Genomic DNA, 27163 nt, shown 5'->3' with positions numbered 1-27163 from the left:
GAGATGGGGTAACTGAACACCTGGAAAAATGTTTGTCCATCAGGGAGAACCAGCATGGATTTGTGAAGGAAAGTTTATGCCTGATTAAACTTCTTGAATTTTTTGAAGAGGTGACTAAGGTAGTGGACAGGGGAATGTCTATGGATGTTATTTATATGAACTTCCAGAAGGCATCTGATGAAGTCCAACATAAGAGACAGTTAAATAAAGTGAAAGCCCCAGGAAGTTGACGGTAAAGTATTGACATGGTTAGGAAATTGGTTGAGTGGCAGGTGACAGAGCGGGGATAATGGGTAAATGCTCTAATTGGCAGGAGGTGACTAGTGGTGTACCGCAGGGATCTGTGTTGGGGCCTCAATTATTCACACTATTCATTAATGACTCGGATGATGGCATAGCAAGTCATATATCCAAATTTTCAGATGATACGAAGTTAGGTGTAGACAGCCTCGATGATAGCATAAAATTGCAAGGAGATTTGGCAGACTAGGTGAATGGGCAAAATTGTGGCGGATGGAATTTAATGTAAGCAAGTGTGAGGTTATCCATTTTAGACCAAAAAAAGGACAGAGCAGAGTACTTTCTAAATGGATACAGTTTTGGTACAGTGGATGTCCAAAGAGACTTGGGGTTCAGGTGCCACAGGTTTTTAAAATGCCAGGAACAAGTGCAGAAAATAACCAAAAAGGCTAATGGAATGCTAGGCGTATATCTAGAGGATTAGAATATAAAGGCACAGAGGTTATGCTGCAGCTATACAAAACCCTGGTTAGACCCCATTTGGAGTACTGTGAGCAGTTCTGGGCACCACAATTCAGGAAGGATATTTTGGCTTTGGAGGGGAGTGTAACATAGGTTTACAAAAGTGATACCTTGATTACAGAGGTTGAGTTACAAGGAGAGATTACCCAAATTAGACCCGTTTTTGTTAATATTTAGAAGGTTAAAGGGGTTCTGATCGAATATTCAAGATATTAACAAGGAATAACAGGGTAGATAAGGTTAAACTATTTACACTGGTGGAAGATTCTGAAACTATGGGGCATAGTCTAAAAATTAGTACTAGACTTTTCAGGAGAGATGTTAGGAAGAACTTCTTCACTTAAAAATTTGAACTCTCTCCCATAAACAGCAGTTGAAGCTAGATGAGTTGCTAATTTTAAATCTGAGATAGATAGGTTTTTGTTAAGCAGAGGTATTAAGGGATATGAACCACAGGCATGTATATGGAGTTAGGTCACAGACCAGTGATGATCTCATTGAATGGCAGGTCACGCTCGAGAGGCTGGACGACCTACTCCTGTTCCTAATAGCCAAACTAGACTCTGTTTGAACTCAGCACTAAGTTTGTGTTTCCACCCTGTGTGATTCATGCCCTGCCTTTCCCATACTGGCAAAAATGGGATCTGTTGGAAAAAAGGATGGAACATCTGTATCTGGGTCCCACTTGTCAATTTTAAAGGTCTGCCTAGTCAGACTGTGAAAATCTGGCCCGAGGATTTTGAATTTACCTCAAATGCTTCGGCCTGTTTCTACAATGCAGGTAAAGCATAACCGTGTGGCTTGCTTGTGGAGTCAGTGATGTCCGCCTGTTGATTGTTGAGATGCACGAGGTGCTTTGTTTGGTCCATTTTATTTAGGTGCCATTTGTTGCAGTTTTAAGTAAACCACTGCAATGCTTTATCTGCATTGCGAGCATTTTGAGATATTCAAGTCAGAGTGATGGATGTAATTACAGCTGGTCTCACTATGAGTTGGAATTAGACAAGAGTTGATTTATTTCTTTACTACACGATCAATGACTCAAGAGAAATTTAGTTCAGCTCAAGCTGTAACCATATTCATATGGAAAAATCATCATTGATAAGGAAAAGCAGCATCCATCAGCTAAACAAATGATTCTTAAATAATATTGACCAAGACTACATCACAATGAAAACTTACTGTGTCACAAAAGATATAGAGAAATATTTTGTAACAGCATCTGTTAAAAATTAAATTTGAATTCTCCTGCATAGATGACATATTAACAACCAAATTTACACAGCCTCAACTCATGTGGCTGAAGGTAAATGTCAAGATTTGATCAGCCCCACCCCACCCCCTTATGGCAAAAAGAGTTAGGTGACATTCACTACACACAAAAAGGAATTGCCAATTCAATGGATAAAGTAATGCGAACATATCTGCATAATGGTAACTGAGCATGGACGAACTCAATCCAGATGGCAGAAAATCAGAGAAAATATCCTCCATAATCACAGTTTATGCGACAGAAGGGCAGCATGGTGGCGCAGTGGGTTAGCACTGCGGCCTCACGGCACCGAGGTCCCAGGTTCGATCCCGGCTCTGGGTCACTGTCCGCATGGAGTTTGCACATTCTCCTCGTGTTTGCATGGGTTTCGCCCCCACAACCCAAAAATGTGCAAGCTAGGTGGATTGGCCACGCTAAATTTCCCCTTAATTGGAAAAAAATGAATTGGGTACTCTAAATTTTAAAAATAAAAATAAAAAGTTTATGCGACAAGAGCAGATAATCAGATTCTCAGTTTCAACTGGTTTTGGCTAATGGCTTCAGGACTTCTGCAAAGTATAGCAAGATTTACTGTGGTATCTCAAATCACACAGGCAATGACCTTGAATTCAGATCAACCATTACCACAAGAATGCAGATTCCTGCTGTAAATATTTTCATTATTCTTTTCAGCTCAGTTTCATACATTCCAACTAAATCCAGGTATGCCTAGAGACAGTTTGGAAGACAGACCAGAACATCAATTAATGAAACACACTTTAAATAACTGGGAAATTGTTGTGTGCGTAACTTCACCCATTTGTTCCCATTCAACCCGAATGCCTGATTAAGCTGTACCTCTTCCAGAAGTTTTCGCAGTCGGCACAACTGTGACTCCAGTTGTTTGTTGTGGTCCTCCAATATCTGCATTCTGGCCTCAAGTCGCCCCTTGTGTTGTCGTAGGAGCTTAGCCTCAGCCAGGAGTTCAGCATCGTGATAATTCTGCTGGTTTGATGAGAGGGTAGGTGACGGTAGGGGTTTTATATCTCTCAGGATCTGCTGCTGCTTTAACCGCTCATACTCAGCCTGCAGATTTCTGTGATTACAGAAACAATTAGAATTTTAGTTCACTTTATGAATGCCTCTTCCATCTTCCTGTACCTAGAATTCCATTTATAGTATCACACAAGGAAGCTTTGAATGATGCATCAAAAAAATGCCAACACATGGCAGCACGGTGGCCCAGTGGTTAGCATTGCAGCCTCACGGCGCCGTGGTCCCAGGTTCGCTAACAGCTCCGGGTCACTGTCCGTGTGGAGTTTGCACATTTTCCTCATGTTTGCCTGGGTTTCACCCCCAGAACCCAAAGATGTGCAGGGTAGGTGGATTGGCCACTCTAAAATTGCCCCTTAATTGGAAAAATGAATTGGGTACACTAAATTTAAAAAAGAAAATGCCAACACAGCATCTTCTTGCACAAGTGGAGTTCCTTCAGGTATTGACTTTGTGCTTGATCACGCTTTCATCAATAGGTTATAGGCGGGGGGGGGGGGGGGGGGGGGGGGGGGGGGGGGGGGGGGCATGCAGATCAATACTGGTGGATCTCCAGTACCTCACTCGAGTGACCATTGTTCACAAATGAGCTTTGAAAGGGAGTGTCAACAGATCATTGGACTGGTGGGGGTACATACAGTACATACAGTGCAGAAGAAGGTCAATCGGCTCATCGAGTCTGCACCAACCCACTCAAGCCCTCACTTCCACCCTATCCCCGTAACCCAATAACCCCTCCTAACCTTTTTGGACACTAAGGGCAATTTAGCATGGCCAATCCACCTAACCTGCACGTCTTTGGACTGCAGGAGGAAACCGGTGCACCCGGAGGAAACCCACGCAGACACGGGGAGAAGGTGCAGACTCCGCACAGATAGTGACCCAGCGGGGTATCGAACTTGGGACCCTGGCGCTGTGAAGGCACAGTGCTAGCCACTTGTGCTACCGTGCTGCCCACGGTAGGGGCTCGTGCGGGTGAGATTTGGGCATGCAAACCAAATCCAATCTGAAGAATGGAGAGTTCAATGGGAAGTTACAGAACGGGAAAAGTTGCAGTGATAAATAGAAGCAAGTGCAAATAGCTGTAAACGGGTCTGAGTTTCTTGTGCCTTCACAGCCAGAATGGTAAGGTTTGTGGTGAACATTTTGGTTCAGGGTCTGAATATTAGTTACTCGGAGGAATATGGGAACTCTCCAACAGAATGAATGAGAATCTTTAGTGAGTAAAGGAAAAATAAGTATAATTTAAAAAACATTGCAAGAGTAAACAATAAAATGTGACAACCTTTGCTCCTCTTCGAGATTTGCAATGATGAATTCCAACTCGCTCCGCTCTTCTTTTTCCACTGACTTGAGGATCTGCACAGGACTCTGGGGCTGACTTATGGGTGACTCTCTCCCAAGTGTCAGACAGTACTGTTGGATAAGTATGTGCTCATCCTCACTGTATCAGAAAAATAAAATGCAGAATTATTTTACAGCTCTTCAGTTATGCATAAATAATTTATGTTATACCTGTATAACAATTAATTTATGTCCTCAACTCCTGTTCTACTTGCCAGGATAAACTATGAATAAATTCACTATTGAATTTGATTACAACTTAAAAGCATAAACTTTATTCAGTACACAATTGTTGGCTTCTTATCTATTACCAGAAATTCAATGATTTAAGTGGTAATCAATATAAATCATATTATGTGTTAAGTTTTCCACTTCTAATGGCTCAAAAAGAGTTGGACTGGGGACTTAATATTTTTGGATGCAAGGTGTTCAGAAAAGATAGAAAAGGAAAGATAGGAAGACAGTTGGCAGGAATGATTAAAGAGAATATTACAGTGATCGAGAGAGAGAGAAGGAGGATGCCTTAGAGGGATCAAGAACAGAATGTATTTGGTTACAGTCAGAAAACAATATAGGTACGGTTACACGACTGGGTGTATTCAATAGGCCAGCAAGGAGCAAATTTGTATGAAAATTACAGAGATGCAAGAGCTATGGAATAGTGCTAATGGGGGACTTTAATTATTCTAAAGTTAAATGGGATAGTTGACGTGGATTGGTACTAGGATCATTGCTTTTCTCCATTTTTACCATTACGATTTGATTTGATTTATTTATTGTCATGTCTACCGAGGTACATTGAAAAGTATGTTCGACTTACAGACCGTACAGATCGCTCCATAAAGGAATATGTAGAACGTACTATAATAACGGTTATAAAAGATGTAGGAAGTGGATCTGTAATGGGGATGGGGGGGGGGGGGGGGGGCATGCAGAGAGTCGCCACGCTCCGCGTCACCTTGGAAAAAAATAACAAAAAATCCAGCTGCAGCCTATTGTTTTCTTTGTACCCATGTCAGTCAGGGAGAGGAAGAGCTGGTCCGATTCCCTTGTAGTTGGCCTCCTTAGCTTGGTACTGGTGTTTGGAGAAATGCTCAATCAGCTCTCCGAGCTCTTCGCTCCTGCTGCCCAACTCAGGCCCGGTCAGGCTGGCCTGCTGCCACATCGCACAGGCCTCACTCCAATCCCCAATCTGCACAGCTTCCACCAGCCTCTCCCTATAATGTACCGCTGGGGCTGTGGCCCATAGCCCTTCCAGCGGCTCTCACCACCCAACAAGCCAGTTTCCTCCCGGGCAATGGGGCCCCAGCACCATCACCTGTCCTGGTCTCTCCTGGTCTAGTATGACGAAGGCAGGGGAAAAGATCTTGAAATGTGTACAGGAGGATTTTCTTGATTTGTATGTTTCTGGTCTAATGAGGAAGGAGGCATTGCTGGATCTGTTTTGGGGAATGAGGTGGATCAAGTGGATAAAGCATCAGTGGAGAAAGAGTTATAGAACAGTGACCTCTGTATCATAATATACGCTGGCTAATAAAAAGGACAAGGAGCAATTCTGAGCAAAATTAACTGGGGTTGGGCCAATTTAAGAGAGGTGAGAACACATTGGGTCCAGGAAAACAGGGACCAAAGACTAGCAGACAAAACTGTCAGGCTGCCCTTAAAGAGGTAATGGTTTGGTAAAGTGAAAATTGACATTGAAATGGGAAAGCAAAGAGACACTATGAGAAGAGACCAGCAGCTAACATGAAATGAATGAATGAAAATCACTTATTGTCACAAGTAGGCTTCAAATGAAGTTACTGTGAAAAGCCCCCAGTCGCCACATTCCGGCGCCTGTTCGGGGAAGCCTGTACGGGAATTGAACCCACGCTACTGACCTTGTTCTGCTTTACAAGCCAGCTAATTAGCCCACTGTGCTAAACCAGCCCCTGAGAGGAACTAAAAGAGGAACTAAAAGAGGATCTATAATTAGTAAAAGAGTAGTAAGTGGTGGTGTGAAGCTGATTAGGAACCAAAAAGGAGATATATATATATATATATATGGAGGCAGCAGGCATGGCTGAGGCACAAAATGATTATTGTATCTGTCTTTACCAAGAAAGAAGAAACTGCAAAAGTCATAACGAAAAGGAGGCATTAATGAGACATTATATGGGCTAAACATGGAGTTAAAAAAGAGTTATAAAAAGGTTAGCTGTACTTAAAGTGTATGGGCGCCATTTTACAGCCGTGTTGCGCTTGAGTGAGAGCACGACAAGGCCGTCAGATTGCGGGAGAGGCCAAAATCGAGAACCTCACCGACGCCGATCAGTTTTCGATCTAACCGGCCCGATCCAGTTGGCAAAATCAGTATCCCGCTGTGGCGTGGCGAGAAACAAATTATCACCACTTAAAGCCAGTCTCCATACAACTAACAGGAAAGACCCCCTATCTAACGGCCTCCCCAACACGTAGTCACACAAGCGCTGATTAGTGCACCTTTTTAAAAACATGAAGCTGGTGGAATGGCTGCTGTGGGGATCTGAGGAGGTGAGTAGCCATCTTTGCTCCCACACAACAAGCCCAGGGGCACTAAGGTTGTTGCCCCTTTAGCTTGGGGTGGGGGGAAGCCCCTGTAGGTGGCAGCCTCGGTTGGGGTAGGCCTCATTGGCACGAGGCTTGCCCATGGGCTTGGGAGGGAGGGAGGGGGGGGGCAATGCCTCAGTACCCGCGGATAGTGATAGACTCCAAGAAGATTCAATGGGCTGACTGTGGCAGGTGCAGAAAAGTGTGAAAGGGTACATTTTGGTAGGAACAATGAGAAAAGGAAATATAAAGGGTTTGGATCAAGGTTAACTTGAAGCATAATTCTAAAGGGAGTGCAGGAGCAGACAGACCTCAAATGTATTGGTGCACAAATATTTAAAAATGGCAGCGCATGTTGAGAAAGTGGTTAAGGAGGCATATGGGATCCTTGGAATTTTAACTAGAGTTATTGAATACAAAAGCATGTTATGATGAACCTACACAAAACACTACTTTGGCCTTAAATAGAGTACAGTGTTCTATTCAGGGCACTATACTTTAGGAAAGACATAAAGACATTATAGAAGCACAGAAAAGATTTATGAGATGGTTCCAGGAAAGAGAGACTGAAGTTATATGGATAGATTGGAGAAGCTGGAGCTGCTCTCCTTAAAGAGAACGTTTCGCGAAGATTTGATAAGAGTTGTTCAAAATCTTAAGGGGTCTATTCAGCGTAGATAAGAAATTGTTCCCATTGGTGGAAAGACCAAAAACTGGAGAACAAGGATACAAGGTGTAGGACAAAAGAGCCGGTTAACAGTGGCATGAATTATACTAAAAATGCCTTCAATAAGATGTTTTTCAAAAGTAGCACGAGGTTACATTTTTGATGCAGTGAGTGGTTAGGATCTGGAACGTACAGTCGGAGTGTGATGGAGGCAGACTTTATCATGTGTTTCAAAAGGGAATTAGAGAATCACCTGAAGAGAAAAGGCTTGCAGGACTATGCTTAAAGGGTGGGGATAAGAACTAGCTGATTTGCTATTGGAGAGTCAACAGACATGAAAGGCAGAACGCTCTCCGTCTCTGCTGTAACCATACTATGATTCAAATTCTTCAAAAGACTTACACACTTCCTGTGGTTGAGCTACTGTCTGTGAGCAGAGAGCCATTTGTTCTCTCCATCTGTGCCAACCTGAATAAAAGACGTCAGATAAATGTAAACAATCAAAATTAATCCAATTATAATAAAATAACTTGGCTTTCATTATTATTTATACTTTGGAGAGTAGCCCCATCTGAAGTCATATACCTAATCAGCCTTCACGTATGATGTGGAGATGCTGGCGTTGGACTGGGGTGAGCACAGTAAGAAATCTTGCAACACCAGGTTAAAGTCCAACAGATGTGCTAGGAATCACTAGCTTTCGGAGCGCAGCTCCTTCATCAGGTTAATTTTCAAGTATGGCAAAATAGCCCACCCTCACCTAGAACCATAGACAATGCAGAAGGAGGCCATTTGGCCCATCAAGTCTGCACTGACCCTTTGAAAGAGTACACTACCTCGGCCCACTCCTCCGCTCTATCCCACCAACCCCACATAGCCTACACATCTTTGGACACTAAGGGGCAATTTAGTATGGCCAATCCACGTAACCTGCGCACCTTTTGACTGTGAGAGGAAACGGGTCACTTGGAGGATACCCACACTGACATGGGAAGGACGTGCAAATTCCATACAGTCACCCAAGACTGTAATCGAACCCCGGTCCCTGGCATTGTGAGACTGCAGTGCTTACCATGTGAACCTTGAGGGCTCCTGGAACCCCCAGTGCAATTGGTTGGACAAGCCTGACTTTCAGGAATGTAAGAAGGCACAAGAACTCTCAGAAGCAGAGAAGGGCAGCATTAATAGGCACCATGGATACTCCGGGTTGGGCATCCCATGATCTTACTGCTGTCATGCCGTCACACTTAATACACCTGGCAGCTGCTGCATGAAGTATGACTTTAAGACCAATGGCACATCCCATATTGCACCCACCCTTCACGCCCAGAACATTATTGTCTCGCCTTCTCTCTCTCGGTTACATGCAGCCAGCCCTGAGGATGGCAGCATAGTCTTATTACTCCTGTGATGAATGTAGGAAATTTTTATATTGAGTATATTATATATACCTATTGCAGTAATGTTTTTAAAAGCCTGGGTTAGTATATATATATATATATTGCAGTAATATTTTTAAAAATCCTGGTTTAATATATAGATGGGCAGTGTGTCTGTAAAAGGCGCATTAAGATATCATAAAGTGAGATAATCATTAATTCCAACCATGTCCTTGTTTACAAAGGATGCCTAATTTTATGACTCATGGAGATTCCTTGAAGAGTAGATAATTTGAGACCTTGTGGTTAGACTTGGATACGCGGGTCATGGGATTGGAATGGAATTAAAATGATAACTGGAGGAGTCAGGTTTGTCAGTAGTTTTGCAGTTTGATATAGGTTTGGCAGTCTGCTATGAGTTTTAAAGTTGAGCAGCAGTTTTGCCAAATGCTGTCAGGAGCAGGAGTCTGCTCTCCAAGCATTATTTCCAAGGAAGCTCTACACAAGAGTATGCCTGTGTTTGCTAACTTTATTTACCAGTGGCTTTTGTCCTGTAATGGGGCTTTGCTTAATTGGAGGTGGAGAAGGTATAAGTTAGTAGATTCCTTTTATTTTAGGAATTCTTTAACTGTTAATTTAATTTAAGCTATTTTCTGTGATCCTAATGTGGGTAGTCCTGTGTTAATAACAAATTTCGTTCTGATATAAAACATCCCTATTTGTCCGTGGAATCACTCCTGGAGGAAAGTATCCTTTGCTCTCAGTTTTACAAATTGAAACATTTTTTGCGTTTCTCGTCCAGTTTTCTGATATAAATTAGGGTCTGGTCTGTGACCATCCCTTTCGCCCAACCGTCCCCATCCCCCAGGCCAACAGGAGCCAAAAGCGGGGAGACTTTGCCCAGCTCTCTGGCGCTCAGCCTGAAAATTCAATAGTGGCTCTTAGAAGATACCCATTAAAGAAGCTTTGCACTCTAATGCCTGCTTGAATTAAAAAAAAACCTTCCCAAATAAGCTAGAGAGCTCTGTTGTACTGGAGAATGAAAAACAAACTAATTGGATTAAAAATGGAGTTCAGCCAGGCCCCAGGTGTGCAATCGAGGAAGCTCTTGATGGTTAATGGGACACGAATTGGATTGTTAGCAACTGATCTCTATAGAACCTATGAAGTAGACAGCAGCTGGCTAAACCGCAGAGGCTCGTAAAAGTCAATGGGGCATGAAATCAAATATAAACAAGTACAAAGGGATAAAGCAGGAGTATTGTAATAGTGAAACCATAGAGCCTGTTGAAAAGTCAATGGGACATGAAATCGATTATAAACAACCGAGTACAAAGGGATTAAAGCAGGCATACTGCAACAGTGAAACCATAGAGCACATGGAAATTTCATGGGGTGTGAAATGCGTCTCCAAGAGACAAACAACAGAATGGCACTGTCCTGTGAGAAAAATAGTAGAATTTCAATGGAGCAATGGCTATTTTTTTTTTTTTTTTTTACCTGTTGGCATAATGCTCTATCCTCGAATGTGTGTCATCTTGGGACAATTGTGGAGACTGTGTAGGGCTGAAAATAAATAGTAAAATATATGACGGCCAATATTTCAGTTAGAAATAGCAAAATGACAATGTTGCTTCATTACTTAAGTGGGCTTGAAGTAAATTAAAGAAGAAATTAGGTCATAATAATATACTGCAATAGAAAGTATCAAAACTTGAGGTAGAAATTAAGCTGGAACTAACTATCCATTGCATTATCAATGCAATTATCAGCAGTGTGACATTTTCATGGCTCAAATTACAGGATTGAAGTGGAAATGTGAGGCATTTACTTTCTGTCCAGTAGCTTACGGCAAATCTTTGGACCATATTCAGGATTTCCAATGCTGCTCACTTCAGCTCCACACCTTGCTCCTGAATGATGCAACACTGGGGGCTGTTACACCATCGCAATCACTTAATTATTTACGATAGCAATACTTCTTTCTAAAATGGTGACCAATTTTGCTTTTGAAGAACTGGGTTTTGGAAAAGGAGAAAGCCATCTCACATAACACCAATGGAATATTTGTTCTCCTGTAAATTTTTATTAAATTAAAATGAGATAATTCTCAAAATAATGTTATATAAATACTCACTCATATTGTTCAGGCCACATACTGATCAGCGTGACGGGGCTGGAAGAGAAAAGAGGAGAAAACCACAGATCATAGTTAATGCAACTCAAAAAGCGATGTTGATAATGAAGTAGAATCATATCCTCAATGCACATGCTGCTCATCAACTCGGAACCACACTAAGAATGCAGCGGCAAAACAAATATCTGCCAAAGACGGCACACCTATTGCGACTAGGTCTAATTTGACAATCTTTAATTTTTTTCTGCCTTTGGATAGCTAATAATCTTAATTTCTGAATACGCTTTTGAAAAGTATTGATAGTCTTGTTCTCTCTCTTCTTTCCCACTCTACCCAAATGTGTTTTCCTACTTTATGTTTTGCTATTGTTCCATTTGTTTTCATAACACTAACCAGCCTTTCACAAACCTTTCTTCCTCAACTCAGATTTCTGAGTTTATGTTTCTTCGTTTCACTTTCTCCTCTCCAGCACAGAACAGATACCAAACTTCAGATCTTTCTAGCTTGAAGGGTCCAGTATCAAACCAATCTCTACATGCCTCCCTCTTCTCTACTGCTAGTAAACAAATTAAATACTCATATTTTCAGTTTGGACCCATTGACACACTTGTTCTACAGAACAGCAGGACAGGAACAACTGTTTCTATTGTGATCATCTTTGATAAGAGTCATATTTGCCATCGGCACAAAGTTTCCTTTCTGTATTGAAACATGTGGCTGTGAGCACAGAATCACAGAACTGTTACACCGCAGGAGGAGGCCATTTGGCCCATCATGTCTGCATCGGCTCTTCAAAAGGGCAAAATGACTTCAAAAATGACTTGCATGCCATTCCTCTGCCTTTTCCTCAACCAGTGCACATTGTCTCTATTCAAATAATCATCTAATGCCCTCTTGAATGTTTGTATTGAACCTGCCTTCATCGGATTTCCAGGCACTACATTCCAGGCCTTAACCATTTGCTGTGTCAAAAAGTTCTCTCTCAACTCTTCTTTTGCAAATCACTGTAAGTGACGGGATTCTCCGTCCCCAGGATGCCCAGAATGCGTCTCCCGATGGGACGAAGAATCGGGCTTTGGGGCAAAACCAGGATCGGCGTCATGAAGTGCTCAGACCCCTCACTGGTGGCGTGAACAAGTTCCACTCCACACGCCAGCGGGAGCATGGAAATAAATGCAAATAGGTGGTAATGATGCTCTGCTCCGCCCTCCTGTGATTCTCCAGTCCCCATGGCCGGGAATTGTGTGGGTGAGCTTCACTTGTGGTCTCTACAATCGTGGCCCTGATGTGGCCCTCTTGGCCAACATCGAGGTCCACCTCCCAGGGTCACAATTGCACAGACAATCCAAGGCCATTCCCCCCACTCCGCACAGCAGCCCCTAACCCCAGATTGCCTGGGCGCCCACCCCACCCCAAAGTAAGTGGGTGACCAAACCTCCCGGGACTCCTCTAATAGGGTGATCCCGCACAGGTAGTTCAAGGTGACAGCCGGATGGGAACCCCTTGTATTCCACGCCATGCATAAATTTGCATAGCAAGGAATAAGGAATTGCATCCTGCTTTGCGACCATAAAGGGATCGTGAAACCAGTGCAATTCAGGCGCACAGGAGAACATTGTCTCCCAAACATAGAATCCTGGCCTAAATCTATGCTCTTATCGTTCTTGATCCTTTTATGAGCAGGGGCAGTTTCTCCCTATCTACTCTGTCCAACACCCTCATAATTTTGAACATCTCTATCAAATCTCCTCTCAACCTTCGTCTCTCCAAGGAGAACAGTCCCAAACCTATCTTCATAAGTGAAGTTTCTCATCCCTGGAACCATTGTTGTAAACCTCTTCTGCACTCTCTCTACTGCATTCATAGCCTTCCCATAGTGTGGCACCCATAACTGTACACACCATTCCAGCTGAGGTTTAACTAGTGTTTTGTATAAGTTTTTTAAAAATATATATTTATTAAAGTTTTTTACCAACACAATTTTCCCCCCCTTGCAAACAATAACCCCCCCCCCACAACAAAATAACACGAAATCGCACTGAGCAAGATATATACATGGCAAAATGGTACATTTACATAGCTTTATACACTGGCTCTCTCCCGCACGTGCCAGTTTCCCCCGCCCTTCATGTTATCTCCTGCTCATCCATCCCCCCAAGCAATCCCCCCACCCCCCTCCCCCCCAGGGTTGCTGCTCCTGCTGACCGATCTTCCTCTAACGCTCCGCGAGATAGTCTAGCAACGGTTGCCACCGCCTGTAGAACCCCTGCGCAGACCCTCTCAAGGCAAACTTAATCCTCTCCAGCTTTATGAACCCAGCCATGTTGTTCATCCAGGCCTCCAGGCTAGGGGGCTTCGCCTCCTTCCACATTAGCAAGATCCTTCGCCGGGCTACTAGGGACGCAAAGGCCAGAATGCCGGCCTCTTTTTTTGTATAAGTTGAGCATAGCCTCCTTGCTCTTGTACTCTATGCCCCTATTAATAAAGCCCAGGATACCATATACTTTATTAACTGCTCTCTCCAACTGTTCTGCCACCTTCAATGATCTATGTAGATATATGTATCCAGGTCACTCTGCTCCTGTATCCCTTTAAGAATTTCACCCCTTTTTTTATTCTGCCTCTCCAAAATGTATCACCTCAAACTTCTCCGTACGAACTGCATCTGCCACCTATCTGCCCACTCCACCAACTTGTCCATGTCCTTTTGAAAGTTAAACAATGTCCTCTTCACAGCAGCTACTCCTAGCAGATGCTGCAGGACATGGACACATCCCCCACCTTGTTGCATCATTTATAAACCTGAATACTTTGGAGTCTGTAGTTAGCTATAACACTATGACTGCCCATCAAATAAATACAGCTTGTTATTTTACATATGGACATCCAAAAGAACCATCTGATCATCAATGCTCATCTTATCCTTTGGATGTTGCAGTCTCATGTACTATCCACCAGAATCGGTAACATCACCAAGTTTGTTACTGTATCACAGGAATTTCCAAGCTTATGACTTTCTGCCTATATGCTGTTGAGTTCTGAGAGTTAAACATTATATCTGAACACCAAGTGTCCATTAATTCTCATACATCTTAATGAATTACTATTGTTAATAGTGGAGATGAAGCTTTGTTCAAAAGTGTCACTGGAAAACCTTGTCTAGATTTTGGAATGTAAACCACTAAGGGAAGCATACTTTGAAGACTTGAAGTGTGTTTTTGGGAGTGGAATTTGGAAACTCTCATGTGACAATCATCTGGGAGGATTCTGGGGAGACATCCACAAATATTCGCTTGGGGTTCAAAGTGGAGAGTGTATTTTTCCACAGTCACCCTATGTGCTTAAAAATGACTTTGGGTTAATGAGATCATTGTAGATTAAAATGTACTTCGTAATCCAGTTAATCCTAAAACCTGCGTGTAATTATTACACTAAGGGGGGTTGGGGGGGGGGGGGGGGGGGGAGTAAAGGCATTTTATATCATAATCAATAAACGTTTTTTCTTGTTGAGAAACTAATTAATGGACCTATGACTCTGATCCCCCCATGCTTTATAAAGAAAATGAAAAGTTATGGTCTTTTGAACCAGGGTTCCATTCTGGGATCTTCCCGTCTAGTTATAACATCAACTGGGATTGTAACAAAATAAGGGCAATAAGGTAACCAGGAAAAGTGTAGGACCCATCAGGAACCAAAGTGGTTATGTTTGTGTGGAGCAGAAAGATGTAGGTGAGGTATTAAATTAGTATTTTGCATCTGTGTTCAGTATGGAGAAGGACGATGTAGGTGCAGAAAACAAGGAAGGGGACAGATTCGCATTGAGAGGGGGGAGGTGTTAGCGGTTTTAGTGGGCTTAAACGTGAATAAATCCCCAGGCCCAGATGTGATGAAACCTAGGTTGCCGTGTTAGGAAAGGGCTATGACCCTAATTTTTAAATCCTCCGTGGACACAGGAGAGGTGCCTGGACTGGGGGACAGCTAATGTGGTACTAGTATTCAAGAAGGGAATTAGGGAAAAAAACAAGCCAGTGAGTCTAACATCAAAGGTAGGGAAATTATTGGAAAAAATTCTGAGGGACAGAATTAATCTCCATGTGGAGAGGCAAGGATTGATCAAGGATAGTCAGCATGGCTTTCTCAGGGGGGAAGATCATGTCTAATAAATTTGAGTGAATATTTTGAGGAGGTGACTAGGCATGCAGATGAGTTGCCAGGGAAAGGATGAGTTGGTTGTGGGGGAATGATGCAGGGACCGAAGATAAGATGGTATTTAATGTAGGCGACATGGGCTTCTTTTTGGGAAGACCAACTGTATTACGTATTAATCGGGCCAGCAGCTGTGCATTGTTTGGCATTGTGTAAGTGTCCTGCCTGTTTATTTCCTTTGTTCCCATTTCTTTTGTTATTTCGTTATTTTGGTCCGTGGACCCATTATCACAATGTGCCTTAAGCAGAAGACACATTTGATGCAGCTTGCATGCCAGGACACTGTGTTCTCAGGTTTTGTTTTTGGAGACGAGAGACCAGACTGCTCAGCACCGGACCGGTGAGTTGGCTAGGGACAGTGTTCTGCCTGACAAATGTCAGTGATTGGTTCTTGGATGCTCCTGAGAGAATTGGACAGAAGTGTTCAGACCTTGGAAGTGAAAGGAACGCTCTGTCTCTGCTGCTTGCTGAAGTAAAAGAGCTGTTTTATTGTGCTGAAAACAGGAATGCCTGCCACAACCTTTGCTGTGAACCTGAAATGATGCTGAGCCTTCAGAGAAGGTAGGCAATCTTGCCAGAGAAAACCATCTCAAGCCTAGAAGGAGGAAGTACCAAAATGAAAGCCTGAACTTCAGAAAGACAGTAAATGGAAGTTATCCCAGTGCATCAAAGATCCTTATCCTCTCATTTTAATTATTTTTTTCCCATTTCCACAACCCTGCCCCTCTCCTCTGTGTTGTTTGTGTGTGTGTGTGTGTGTGTGTGTGCATCCGAATATAGAGATTGGGGGTGGTTAGAAAGGGGGAGTTGGGAAAGAGGTAGTAGATGGTAAGTTATATTTTCTGCCCATTTAATTGTAATACTGTACTTAATAAAAGGTTACTTGAGTTGTAAAGTTACAAACCTGGTAAATGTTTTTGGTGGGCTCAACCAAGGACCTCAGGTATTTTAAATAAAATCTAATTTCTCCTGTGTTGTGGCTCCAGGTCAAGTGGTGCTGGAATTGACTGTGCACTAGCCCATGGTGTCACGACAAGTGAAACGAGGAAGGTGGAGGCAGCTCCTGGTAATGCACCCACCCAAGGTGCAGGATTGCCCAGAAACCCAGGAAACAAGTGCCTAATAATGGGAGGGCTAACACAGGGAGGGAGAGGTGTTAAGAGTAAGGGCAGGGAGTGGTTCTCAGCAGGACACACCCTTTCCCGATACCATGTCCCTCGACCAGGCACTGAGTGCCTTTGAACGAAGGTCCTCCTCAGGAAGTCAACAAGCAACCTGACAAGGTTTTCTTTTTGAGATTTCCACATGGTTGGGCCCCCACCTGTCGCTGGTGGCACCCCAGCAGCGACGGGATGATGTCTTAAATGGACATTAATTGTCCACTTAAGGGCCTCGACTGACAGCAGGGCAGTGAAGGTATCCAAGAACCTTCCCACCACCAAATTAATTGGGCCAGAGGATGCCCCCACCCTTCTGCCTGATTAAGTGTCCCCATGCCACCTACTCATCACAGGAAAAGCATTAAATTGCACCCAATGTTTTCAGTCTTCCCCTTATTTAACTGGAAGGAATTCCTGCTCATCCAGTACTGGATTGTCAGACAGCCAGTCAGAAACAGAGGGGTGAAGAAAGGCAGCGGTGAAGTAGACTTAGATGTCAAGATTGTACATGTGGAAACTGAGATGTTTATGGATGATGTCACTGAGGGAAGCCAGGTAGAAGGGCAACAGGAGGGTTCCAAGGGAGCTAACTGTGCAGGAATGGGAAGAGAAGCCACCGATGGAAACTCTCTGACTGTAATTAGATAAGAATGGAACCATGCAAGTGCAGTTCCGCACAACTGGATGACTGTAGAGAGGAAGATGATGTGATCAACCATGTCCATAGCTACAGACAGATCAAGAATGATGAGGAGAAATAGCTTGCCTTTCTCACAGTCACATAAAATGTAATTTATGGATTTAATAAGAACAATTGCAGTAGTGTCGGGGGGTAAACGTGATTAGAGGGATTCAAACCTGAAATTCCAAGAAAGACGGGCACAATTTTAGAAGGCAAGGTCTTGAGAGGAAAAGGAGCTTGGAGATGAGGTGGCAGTTTGCAGGGGTGGAGGGTTCACAGGTTGGGTTTTTGAGGATTGGGGTGATGATGGAAGATTTGAAGGAGAGAGGGACGGAACGAGAAGAGGAAGATAAAACAATTAAGAAAGCTGCCTGTTGCTTTCAATGATGACATTAACCGGCCCTAAGATGCATTCCCTGGGTGAGTAATTGCAATTTTTTGGGAGTGGAGTTCAAAGTGGACCATTGCTTCCATCTAATCCCCGTTTCCTGCTGTATTGTGCAATTTGCAACATACACGCAGATGATAAACTTCCTTCTCACTCTTAACTGCAGGACGAACTACGCTGCAATACTTTCCACAAACAGCAATTCATACATTTGCAAATCTCACATCATCAAACTTACATCTCAAGATTCTCGCCTTCTAGGACTGTTTGCACTGGCAAATAACCCAAGCGGGGATGTTTGGCAAAGTACTTCTTTGATCTGAACTTATTTTTCAGCACCTTGGTGAAGTCACGTACATCTTCACCTGATGTTGTCTAAAAGTATAAAAAAATTCCAATTTAGTTAAGAATTTACATGAATCAACCCATTCAACTCATTCCTTCATCACATGCATCTATAAAGTTGCAATTCCTGGAGTAAATGGATGGAGAATGATAGAGTGAGCACCTCTGAGGACCAAGCCTAACATGAGCCAAACAAGCTTGGGGTTCATAATTCATAAGAGGGGACAAAATTGATACGGAGGAAGCATTGAATAGACTCTCGATACAAGGCACTGGGACCAGATGTATATCATCCAAAGATATTGAAGGAAGTGAGAATGGAAAATGCAGGGGTGTTCACCATAATCTTCCACTCTTCTATGGAATCAGGTAGAGTGCTAGCAGTCTAGAGAATTGTAAATTTCATTGTTCAAAAAAGGTGGTAAGGGTAGCCCCACCAATTACAGGCATGTTGGTTTATCAGTGGTGGGCATGCTCAAGCTAGAGAAAATCAAATACGCCATCAGAGGATCGGAGGAAGGTTTCGACAAAACGTGGAGGCTATTCACCAACTTGTTCCGAGACCCGTTTGTTACCAGCAACCAATGAGATGGGGGGGGGGGGGGGGGGGGGCACAACACCAGAGCAGAACTTAAACAAGGAGGGGAAAGGGAGGAGCAGGAAGTGGGAGGGGTCACCACAGGAAGCGCAGGCAGGTAGAGGGAGAGAACTGGAAGGGACAAAGAATAGGCAAAACAACCACAGCAGCGAGTGCACCCAGCTGCCCCGAACCCTCCAGCATGACCTGTTGCCAGGAGGAAACCAAGGCATGAGGCAAGGCCGCACAGTCGAATTGTCTGACCACCGGTGAGCTCCCAAACAGAGATCCCCCCGTAACTAGATAAAAGCTCCACCTCAGGGGAGCACAGCCAGTACGGTGGCACAGTGGTTAGCAATGCTGCCTCACAGTGCCAGGGACCCGGGTTCAATTCCAGCCTTGGATGACTGTGTGGAGTTTTCACTTTCTCCCATGTCTGGGTGGGTTTCCTCCGGCTGCTCTGGTTTCCTCCCACAGTCCAAAAATATGTTGTTTAGTGTATTGGTCATGCTAAATTGTCCAAAAATGTGCAGTTTAGGTGGGGTTATGGGGCAGTGGGCTTGGGTAAGGTGCTGTATCAAGAGGGTCAGTGCAAACTTGATGGGCCGAATGGCCCCCTGCTGCACTGTAGGAATTTTACGATTCTATGAGCTATTGGCCCCACGTGACCCTGAGGGCATACCTCGGGCACCTGCACGGCCCAGCTGGCAATCAGCTGCCGTTTTTTCTGCATATATTTTCTTTTTGGGATACTCTATTTTCCCTGATGAGCGCAGCTCCAACAACTCAAGGAGCTCAAGGCCATTCAGGACAAAGCAGCCCACTTGATTGGCACCCCATCCACCACCTTAAATATTCACTCCCTCCCCCTCCGTTGCAGTGACAGTTGAGTGTTTCACTTACAAGATGCACTGCAGCCAGTCGCCAAGTCTCCTTCAATAGTAGCTTCCAAACCCACGGTCTCTACCGACTACAAGGCCACGGGCAACAGATGCATGGGAACACTATCACCTGAAAATTCCCTTCCAGACATCACACCATCCTGATTTGAAACTATATCGCCGAGTCAAAATCCTGGAACTCCTTTCCAACAGCATTGTGGGTGTACTACACCAGATGGACTGCAGTGGTCAAGAAGGCAGCTCACCACCATCTTCTCATGGGCATTTAGGCATGGGCAACAAAAGCTGGCAGAGACAGCAATGCTCATAATCCATGAAAGATTTTTTAAAAGTGTCTGCATTCTTCCTGTTTTTGTTTAAACAAAGTGTTCATTATGAGCCATACCTACATCTTCTGCCTCACACGCAGGCTAACATCAGGGATTTTAATTGGCCCTTTTCTTTCCATTGTTATACTCTTGCTCTTTATTTATAAAACAGCTTTGAGATTTCCTTGATTTTTTTTCTCCATAAATTCAGAGTATCCAATTCTTTTTTTCCAATTAAGGGGCAATTTAGCGTGGCCAATTCACCTACCCTGCACATCTTTGGGTTGTGGGGGTGAGACTCACACAGACACGGGGAGAATGTGCAAACTCCACACGAACAGTGACCCGGAGCCAGGATCAAACCCAGGTCTTCAGCGCGTGAGGCAGCAGTGCTAACTACTGCGCCACCAGGCTGCCCCCTGAGATTCTTTGATTGTAATTGCCAATACTTTTATAAACCCTCTTTTCGCTTTTCTACTTTTCTTTCTAATTTCACTGTTGTATTTTCTATACTCGTCTAGTAAGTGGCTAGAGTTTATAGTATGGAGTGAAGACAATAATGGATTAAGTCTTCCCAATATTCAACGGAAGGAGTTATCCTTCTGAAAACTTCAATTAAATCTCCTCTCATCCTTCTTTGCTATGGCGAAAGTAGTCCCGGTATCGTGTACCTCCTCCAAACTCTAGTTTCTCATGCCAACATCATTCTGATGAACCTACTGCCTGGTTTTAGTGCCCTTTCCACAAAGGGATGGTCAAAACTGCAGACGGTACTCATTTGTGATCGAATGATATGTTGTAGTAGTTGTTGTACTGATACCCTTGGCACAATTTTTAAAAATCAAACTGTTTCAAACTTCAGATCATTATGTATTTAAATCCCTAGATCTTTCTGTTCAGTACATCAATTAGGTGCTTTACAAAGTGTATAATTTACTTCACATTTCAACAAATTAAACTGCATCTTTCCACTAATTTATTTGTCTTGCTTAAGTGATTCACAGAATCACACAGAATACTACAGTACTGAAGAAGCTCTTTGGCCCATTGAGTTTGCACCGACGCATGGAAGATACCTGACCTGCCTACCTACTCCCATTTGCCAGCTCTTGGCCCATAGCCTTGAATGCCATGATGTGCCATGTGCTCATCCAGGTACTTTTTAAAAGAATGTGAGGCAACCTGCCTCTATCACCCTCCCAGACAGTACATTCCAGACCGTCCACCCTCTGGGTAAAAAAGCTTTTTCCTCAATTCCCCCCTAAACCTCCTAAGCCTCACCTTGAAATTGTGTCCCCTCGCAACTGACCCTTCAACTAAGGGGAACAACTGTTCCCCATCCATTATGTCCATGCCTCTCATAATCTTGTACTCCTCCATCAGGTCGCCCCCTCAGACTTCTCTGCTCCAGCAAAAACAACCCAAGCCTATCCAACCTTTCTTCATAACTTAAATGTTCCATCCCAGGCAACATCCTGGTGAATCACCTCTGCACCTCCTCCAGTGCAATCACATCCTTCCTATAATGTGGCAATCAGAAATGCACACAGTACTCCAGCTGTGGCCTCACCAAAGTTCTATACAACTCCAACATGACCTCTCTGCTTTTGTAATCTATGCCTCAATTGTTAAAGGCAAGTGTCCCATATGCATTTTTGACCACCCTATTAACCTGACCTTCGCCTTCAGAGATCAATGGACAAACATGCCAAGATCCCTTTGTTCCTCAGAACTTCCCAGTGTCAGGTCATTCATTGAATACTTCCTTGTCACATTATTCCTTCCAAAGTGCAAATTAATTGCGTTGTTCATCATTCTCATAATCAAATAGCCAACTGAAATCTACTTTGTAGGTCACACATGGGAAATTAGCTTGTGCTTCTGGCAATTCACAGCACGATTTAGAAAACGCACGGACTTATGCAAAGCTGTTGCTCCTGAATCGTGTACTGTGAACTTGGATGCACAAGAAACTATGGGCGTGATTTAATCGCAGGAGAGACTAAAATCGGGAACTGTGCTGGCCACCGATTAGTTTGCGATCAAACCGGCTCGCTCCTGTTGGCGAGGTGAGGATCCCGCCGTGGCATGGCGAGAAACCAGTAATCACCAATTAAAGCCAATCTCCATACCATTAACTGGAACGACCCGCTATCTAACGGCATCCTGTGATCTAGCCACCTCCCCAGCAAGTGGTCAAGCAGGCACCGATTATACATCTTTTAAAAAACCTGGAGAGAGAGGGAGCGAGAGACCCCAGGTGGGAACAAGGACGGGGGGAAGAGACTCTGGGGGGGACGGTCTCGCTTCAGAGGTGGGGCGGACTGCCATCAGTGGGGGGGGGGTCCCAGCGCCTGTGGGTCTACCATGCCACCCCTGGTTTGTCTGCACCTGGAATGGGGGCAGCTCCAGCTGCCGACCACCCATGACCTCCACTGAGCGTGGCGGCCTCGGGGTGCACAGCTGGAGGCTATTCCGAAAAGGAATTGGAAATCATAGTAATGTCAGCACTTCATAGTCCCCAAGTGGAATCCCATGTGTAGTCGTGCCATGTCACAGGAGAGTTACTGCCTAGCATCTCAACCAAACCGTGAAGACTGGACACTCTGCATGAACACCGGAAGCTTGAAGATCACAGAGGCAGAAGCCAACTTCCAAAAGCTGGGCTCTGCACCGGGAGCATCCCTGCAACTAGAGGGTGTGTAGACAGTGGAGGGGACCAGCACCCAGACCAGATAACGTTACCAGTGGGTCTCCGATGTACAGGGTCTGGGATGTGATGCGATGGGGGTGACAGGCGTGGGCACCACTGCTAGGCATGGGCGGACTGGAGCACAGTCTGGTGCTGGGCAGGGGCGTTGCCAGGCCCATGGTTGTTGGGATGGTTTGTGTGTGTGTGTGTGTGTGGGGGGGGGGGGGGGGGGGGGGGGGCAACAGGCAGGACCGGTGGAGGGAGCCAATGTCAATTCACCCATACGGTCCGATGGAGGTTCTTTAGCTTCATGCAGCATTGGGTGGCGGTCCTCCTAGTCATACTCTCCGCACTATTGGCTGCTGCGACTTCCACCCAGGCAGCACTGGCTGCGCTGTGGCTGATCCTCCGAGCCCTTCAGGAGAACAGGGCATCCTGTCTGGACTCTAGCGCATCCAAAAGTCTGGCAAGGTCGGCAACTCCGAATCTTGGAGCTGGTCTCCTTGGTGGCATGGCTGCGTGCTGTGAGGGGTTTGCACTGCAGGGTCAATTTAAGTGTTGCTCCCCTTCGTTAGCAGAGAGTTGCCGGGCGCAGTTCCAGCGAATGAGCTGATGGGATTTGGGGTTATTTGGGGTATGAAACCCATGGGGTTCCATTAAGCGGACCAATTAACATTAGGTACCGGTGACGGCCTCGCTAGGTCAGCTGTCAGGGAACTCCCGGCAATTCCCGCTCGCTGCTACACTTAGAACGAATTTGGTTAGATCGCGCCCTTTGTCAATATGGGCAGACATCTACCACAAGGTTCAATACCACCGTCAGTTGCCAGCGTAGCTGTCAGTCACCTGAGGAAAAGTGTTTGAATGCCAGGACCTCAGACCTGCCACCAAGTTCATGGTCTATACCCACCCTCCTTTATAGCTCAGGAACATGGACTATGTACAGCAGGTCCCTCAAAAACTTGGAGAAGTACTACCAGTGCTGCAAATCCATTGACAATATAGACGCACCAACATCAGTGTTCTTGCTCAAGCCAACACCCCAGCATTGAAGCATTGACCATGCTCATCAGTTCTGCTGGGCATGCCACATCGTCCACATGCCTGACACGAGGCTCCTGAAACAAGCACTCCAATCGGAGCTCAACATGGGAAGCGAGCCCTAGGAGAGCAGAGGAAATGCTTCAAGGACACCCTCAAAACGCTCTTGAAAAAGTGGAGCATCCCGACCGATTCCTGGCCCAAGACGACATGAAGCGGAGGAAAAGAATCTGGGAAGAAGCTGAACACCTCGTGTTTCATCGCCGAGAACTGAAGCTAAACCGGGAAAAGTCTGTGAAAAGAGCGAGTGACAACCCAGGCACCTCACCCACCCGCTTCTCCAACCACTGTCCGCCCCGACTTTAACAGAGACTGTAGGTCACGCTTCGGACTCCTCAGTCACCTGAGAACTCATTTTAGTGTGGAAGCAAGTCATCCTCAACTCTGAGGGACTGCCAAAAAAGAAGACAACGACACGAGACTACATTGGAAACAACACCAAATTCATCTACCTCTGACATTCAATAAGCACTGCCAGATGCCATTAGTATACATACCTATTGGCAATCTCATAGGATTACCATGGTATAGAAACATTTTATCCATGCATTTTACTTTTGAAAGTTGCTGCAGCTGAGTTCCCAAGTCTCTCTCAGTGATTCATGCACACAAATTAAAACAATTACGTAAAGTGGAATATACATTACTTACCGGAGTGCAGTACTCCACCATTGGGTAATGCAACTTGTGCCCTTTTGCTGTACGCCCTGAAAAGAAACAGCTTTGGCAGATGTCATAGTTAAAATGCTTGAGGCTACGGTACCTGGAAAGGAAGAACAAGGAGAAAAAGAAATGTCAAAAAAGTTTTGTATGAAGTTCGATTCTTCAAAATTAGATCATTAAAGGTTTTGACTTTTTTTCTCTTCCATCTTCTATTTTAGATTAGATCTACATATCTACTGCAGGGGAAAAAATTAAATGGTTAAATCACATAAGTTTGTATTTTGAAACACTGAAAATTGTAAGGAAGGCAAACAGATGCAAGGAGGACCACAATTTTGATATCCTGGTAAAGATGAATTTGAATAGTGGACTCCAGTGACTGTAATGTGTGAAACTGTAAAGAGGGCAACAAATGAGCAGGATAATGCATTTTGGGCTAAGAAAGAACAAAGAAAGATCCGGGAAGAAAAAAAGAGAATCGAGAAATAAAATGTAACGATGCAGGCACTGCTCAAAGGGTGGAGGTCGTGTTCACCAAAGACGCACAAATTGAAGGGACTTGATCAATGCAGAATGGAACTATCAGCATATGAGTGGCTAGAAATGGATATAGAATGGAGGTATGAATTGCAGGAGAGAGAACAGAAACTTGGAAATTCTTTTTTTTTTTAAATAATTTTTATTAAAGGTTTTCATAAAATATTAATAACAAAATGAGAAAGAAAAAAAGAACCCAACAGGGTTAAGTACAAAACACAATCTAAAAAAGCAACCCCCCCAAACCCCTCCCCCCTGTACCTAAATAATAAATTAACATTAACACTCCGACTTAAGACAACAGGTATATACACCCCCTCAGACCCTTCCAGTGTAAATTACATAAACAAAAATAAAGTAAACCCCCCCCACCCCCCGAGCTGCTGCTGCCATTGACCAATGTCTATCGTTCTGCCAGGAAGTCTAAGAACGGTTGCCACCGCCTAAAGAACCCTTGTACCGACCCTCTCAAGGTGAATTTCACCCTCTCCAATTTAATGAGCCCTGCCATATCGCTGATCCAGGATTCCACGCTTGGGGGCCTCGTATCTTTCCACTGAAGGAGACTCCTTCGCCGGGCTACCAGGGACACAAAGGCCAGAATTCCGGCCTATTTCGCCTCCTGCACTCCCGGCTCCTCTGCCACCCCAAATATTGCGAGCCCCCAGCCCAGTTTGACCCTGGATCCTACCACCCTCGACACCGTCCTCGCTACGCCCTTCCAAAATTCCTCCAGCGCTGGGCATGCCCAGAACATATGGATGTGATTTGCTGGGCTCCCTGAGCACCTAACACACCTGTCCTCACCCCCAAAGAACCGGCTCATCCTTGTCCTGGTCATGTGTGCGAAACTTGGAAATTCTTTATGTTAAGGCAAACTCCGAGGATGACCATTAGTTAAAACATCAATTGACACAGAAAGAGACAATAGTCACAAATCGGGTTTTGTTGGGAGCCCACATAGTGGTAAAAATAACAGACTCTGATAAAATCTTTGGAGATGTCCAAGGCAATGTCAAACAATGTGAGGGCGGGAGGTGGTGGCAAAGTGGTACTGTCGCTGCACGAGGAATCCACAGACCCAGGGTAATGCTCTGGGGGCCCAGGTTCTAATCCCCGCCATGTCAGATAATGAAATTGTGATTTAATAAAAATCTGTAATAGAAGTCTAATGATGACCATGAAACCACTGCCGATTATCATAAAAACTCATCCAAGGGCAGCACGGTGGCGCAGTGGGTTAGCACTGCGGCGTCACGGCACTGGGGTCCCAGGTTCGATCCCGGCTCTGGTCACTGTCTGCGTGGAGTTTGCACATTCTCCCCGTGTTTGCGTGGGTTTCGCCCCTAACAACCCAAAAATGTGCAGGGTAGGTGGATTGGCCACGCTAAATTGCCCCTTAATTGGAAAAAATGAATTGGGTAGTCTAAATATATATTAAAAATAAGAAAAATAAAAATAAAAACCAATTCAGTTCACTAATGTCCTCTACGGAAGGAAATCTGCCATCTTTACTTGATCTGGCACACATGTGACCCCGTATCCACTGCAATGTGGTTGACTTTTAAATGCCTTCTGAAATGGCCCAGCAAGCCACCCAGTTCACAGGAAATTAGGGATTGGCAATAAATGCAGGTCCAGCCACGGGTACCCACATGCCATGAATGAATGTTTTTAAAATCCATGGTATATTTGACAATATGATGAACCATGCTTTTTTTGTAATATAAATGCTGGTAACTGCTAACACTGTAATAACAGATAATTACAATTTGTTATTGAGAAGTATGAGAATGACTGAGGGAAGGGAGAGAAACATCGAAACATTGAATGAGTAGCTACAGCTAGTTGGCCTTGGGAACTTATATGTAGAACACAAGAGGCTCTATGTTGGAACAGACAGCTGGCTGAACAAATGTGACAATAAATTTATGCTTTGAAAGAATGTAAGTTGAGTCACCTCCCTGCCATTGCCAAAAGAGGATCTCTCCTATATGCATACTGGTAATAAACCTTGCTCGATTTATTTACAGCTAAGGCGGAGTGTCTTTACTTTGATACCCTTCAGCAGCATCAAGTGTTTCAGAGCAGAAATCTGTAAATATACAGCATGAGTGACAAGATCAACATAGGAACTTCAATCACAGTTTAGGCCACAATTTTCCAGACAATAGATAACCTGAGGTAGGACAGCAGCTTTTATAAGTACAAATATCATTTGGTAGTTAAAGGGATCAGAGGAATCACCTTTCTGAGCAAAATGTTGAATATATGCAGATGGATGGTGAATTGAGGTTAAGAAAGATTGAAGAGATGATAAAACAAAGATATATTTGGAGGTACAGATCTTGAAGGCATTTGAAGGAAGCCAGTAGTATCAGAGGTTGATTGGCCTCAACAGATTGCAGGAATCAATATGTTTGATAGTGATAAAACTGAT

The 27163-nt window shown here is 44.3% G+C and overlaps 1 protein-coding gene across 5 annotated transcripts in view; it reads right to left on the bottom strand.

Moving 5' to 3' along the window:
- The window catches only part of utrn (utrophin), a 770758-nt gene that overhangs the window by 36322 nt on the left and 707273 nt on the right, over positions 1-27163 (bottom strand). For all 5 annotated transcript variants that reach the window (XM_072507465.1, XM_072507476.1, XM_072507484.1 and 2 more), the window contains 7 exons: positions 24175-24286; positions 17837-17973; positions 11163-11201; positions 10526-10591; positions 8049-8114; positions 4353-4511; positions 2873-3110 (listed from right to left, as the gene is read on the bottom strand). In XM_072507465.1, the coding sequence (XP_072363566.1) occupies positions 2873-3110; positions 4353-4511; positions 8049-8114; positions 10526-10591; positions 11163-11201; positions 17837-17973; positions 24175-24286 (817 nt within the window). The remainder of the gene's footprint in view (positions 1-2872; positions 3111-4352; positions 4512-8048; positions 8115-10525; positions 10592-11162; positions 11202-17836; positions 17974-24174; positions 24287-27163) is intronic.

The sequence above is a fragment of the Scyliorhinus torazame genome, chromosome 1 (genome assembly GCF_047496885.1).
Source record: "Scyliorhinus torazame isolate Kashiwa2021f chromosome 1, sScyTor2.1, whole genome shotgun sequence".
In the NCBI taxonomy this organism is placed as follows: Eukaryota; Metazoa; Chordata; class Chondrichthyes; order Carcharhiniformes; family Scyliorhinidae; genus Scyliorhinus; species Scyliorhinus torazame.
Note: the sequence above shows the minus strand (reverse complement) of the source record. Positions and strands in the feature narration are given on the sequence as shown.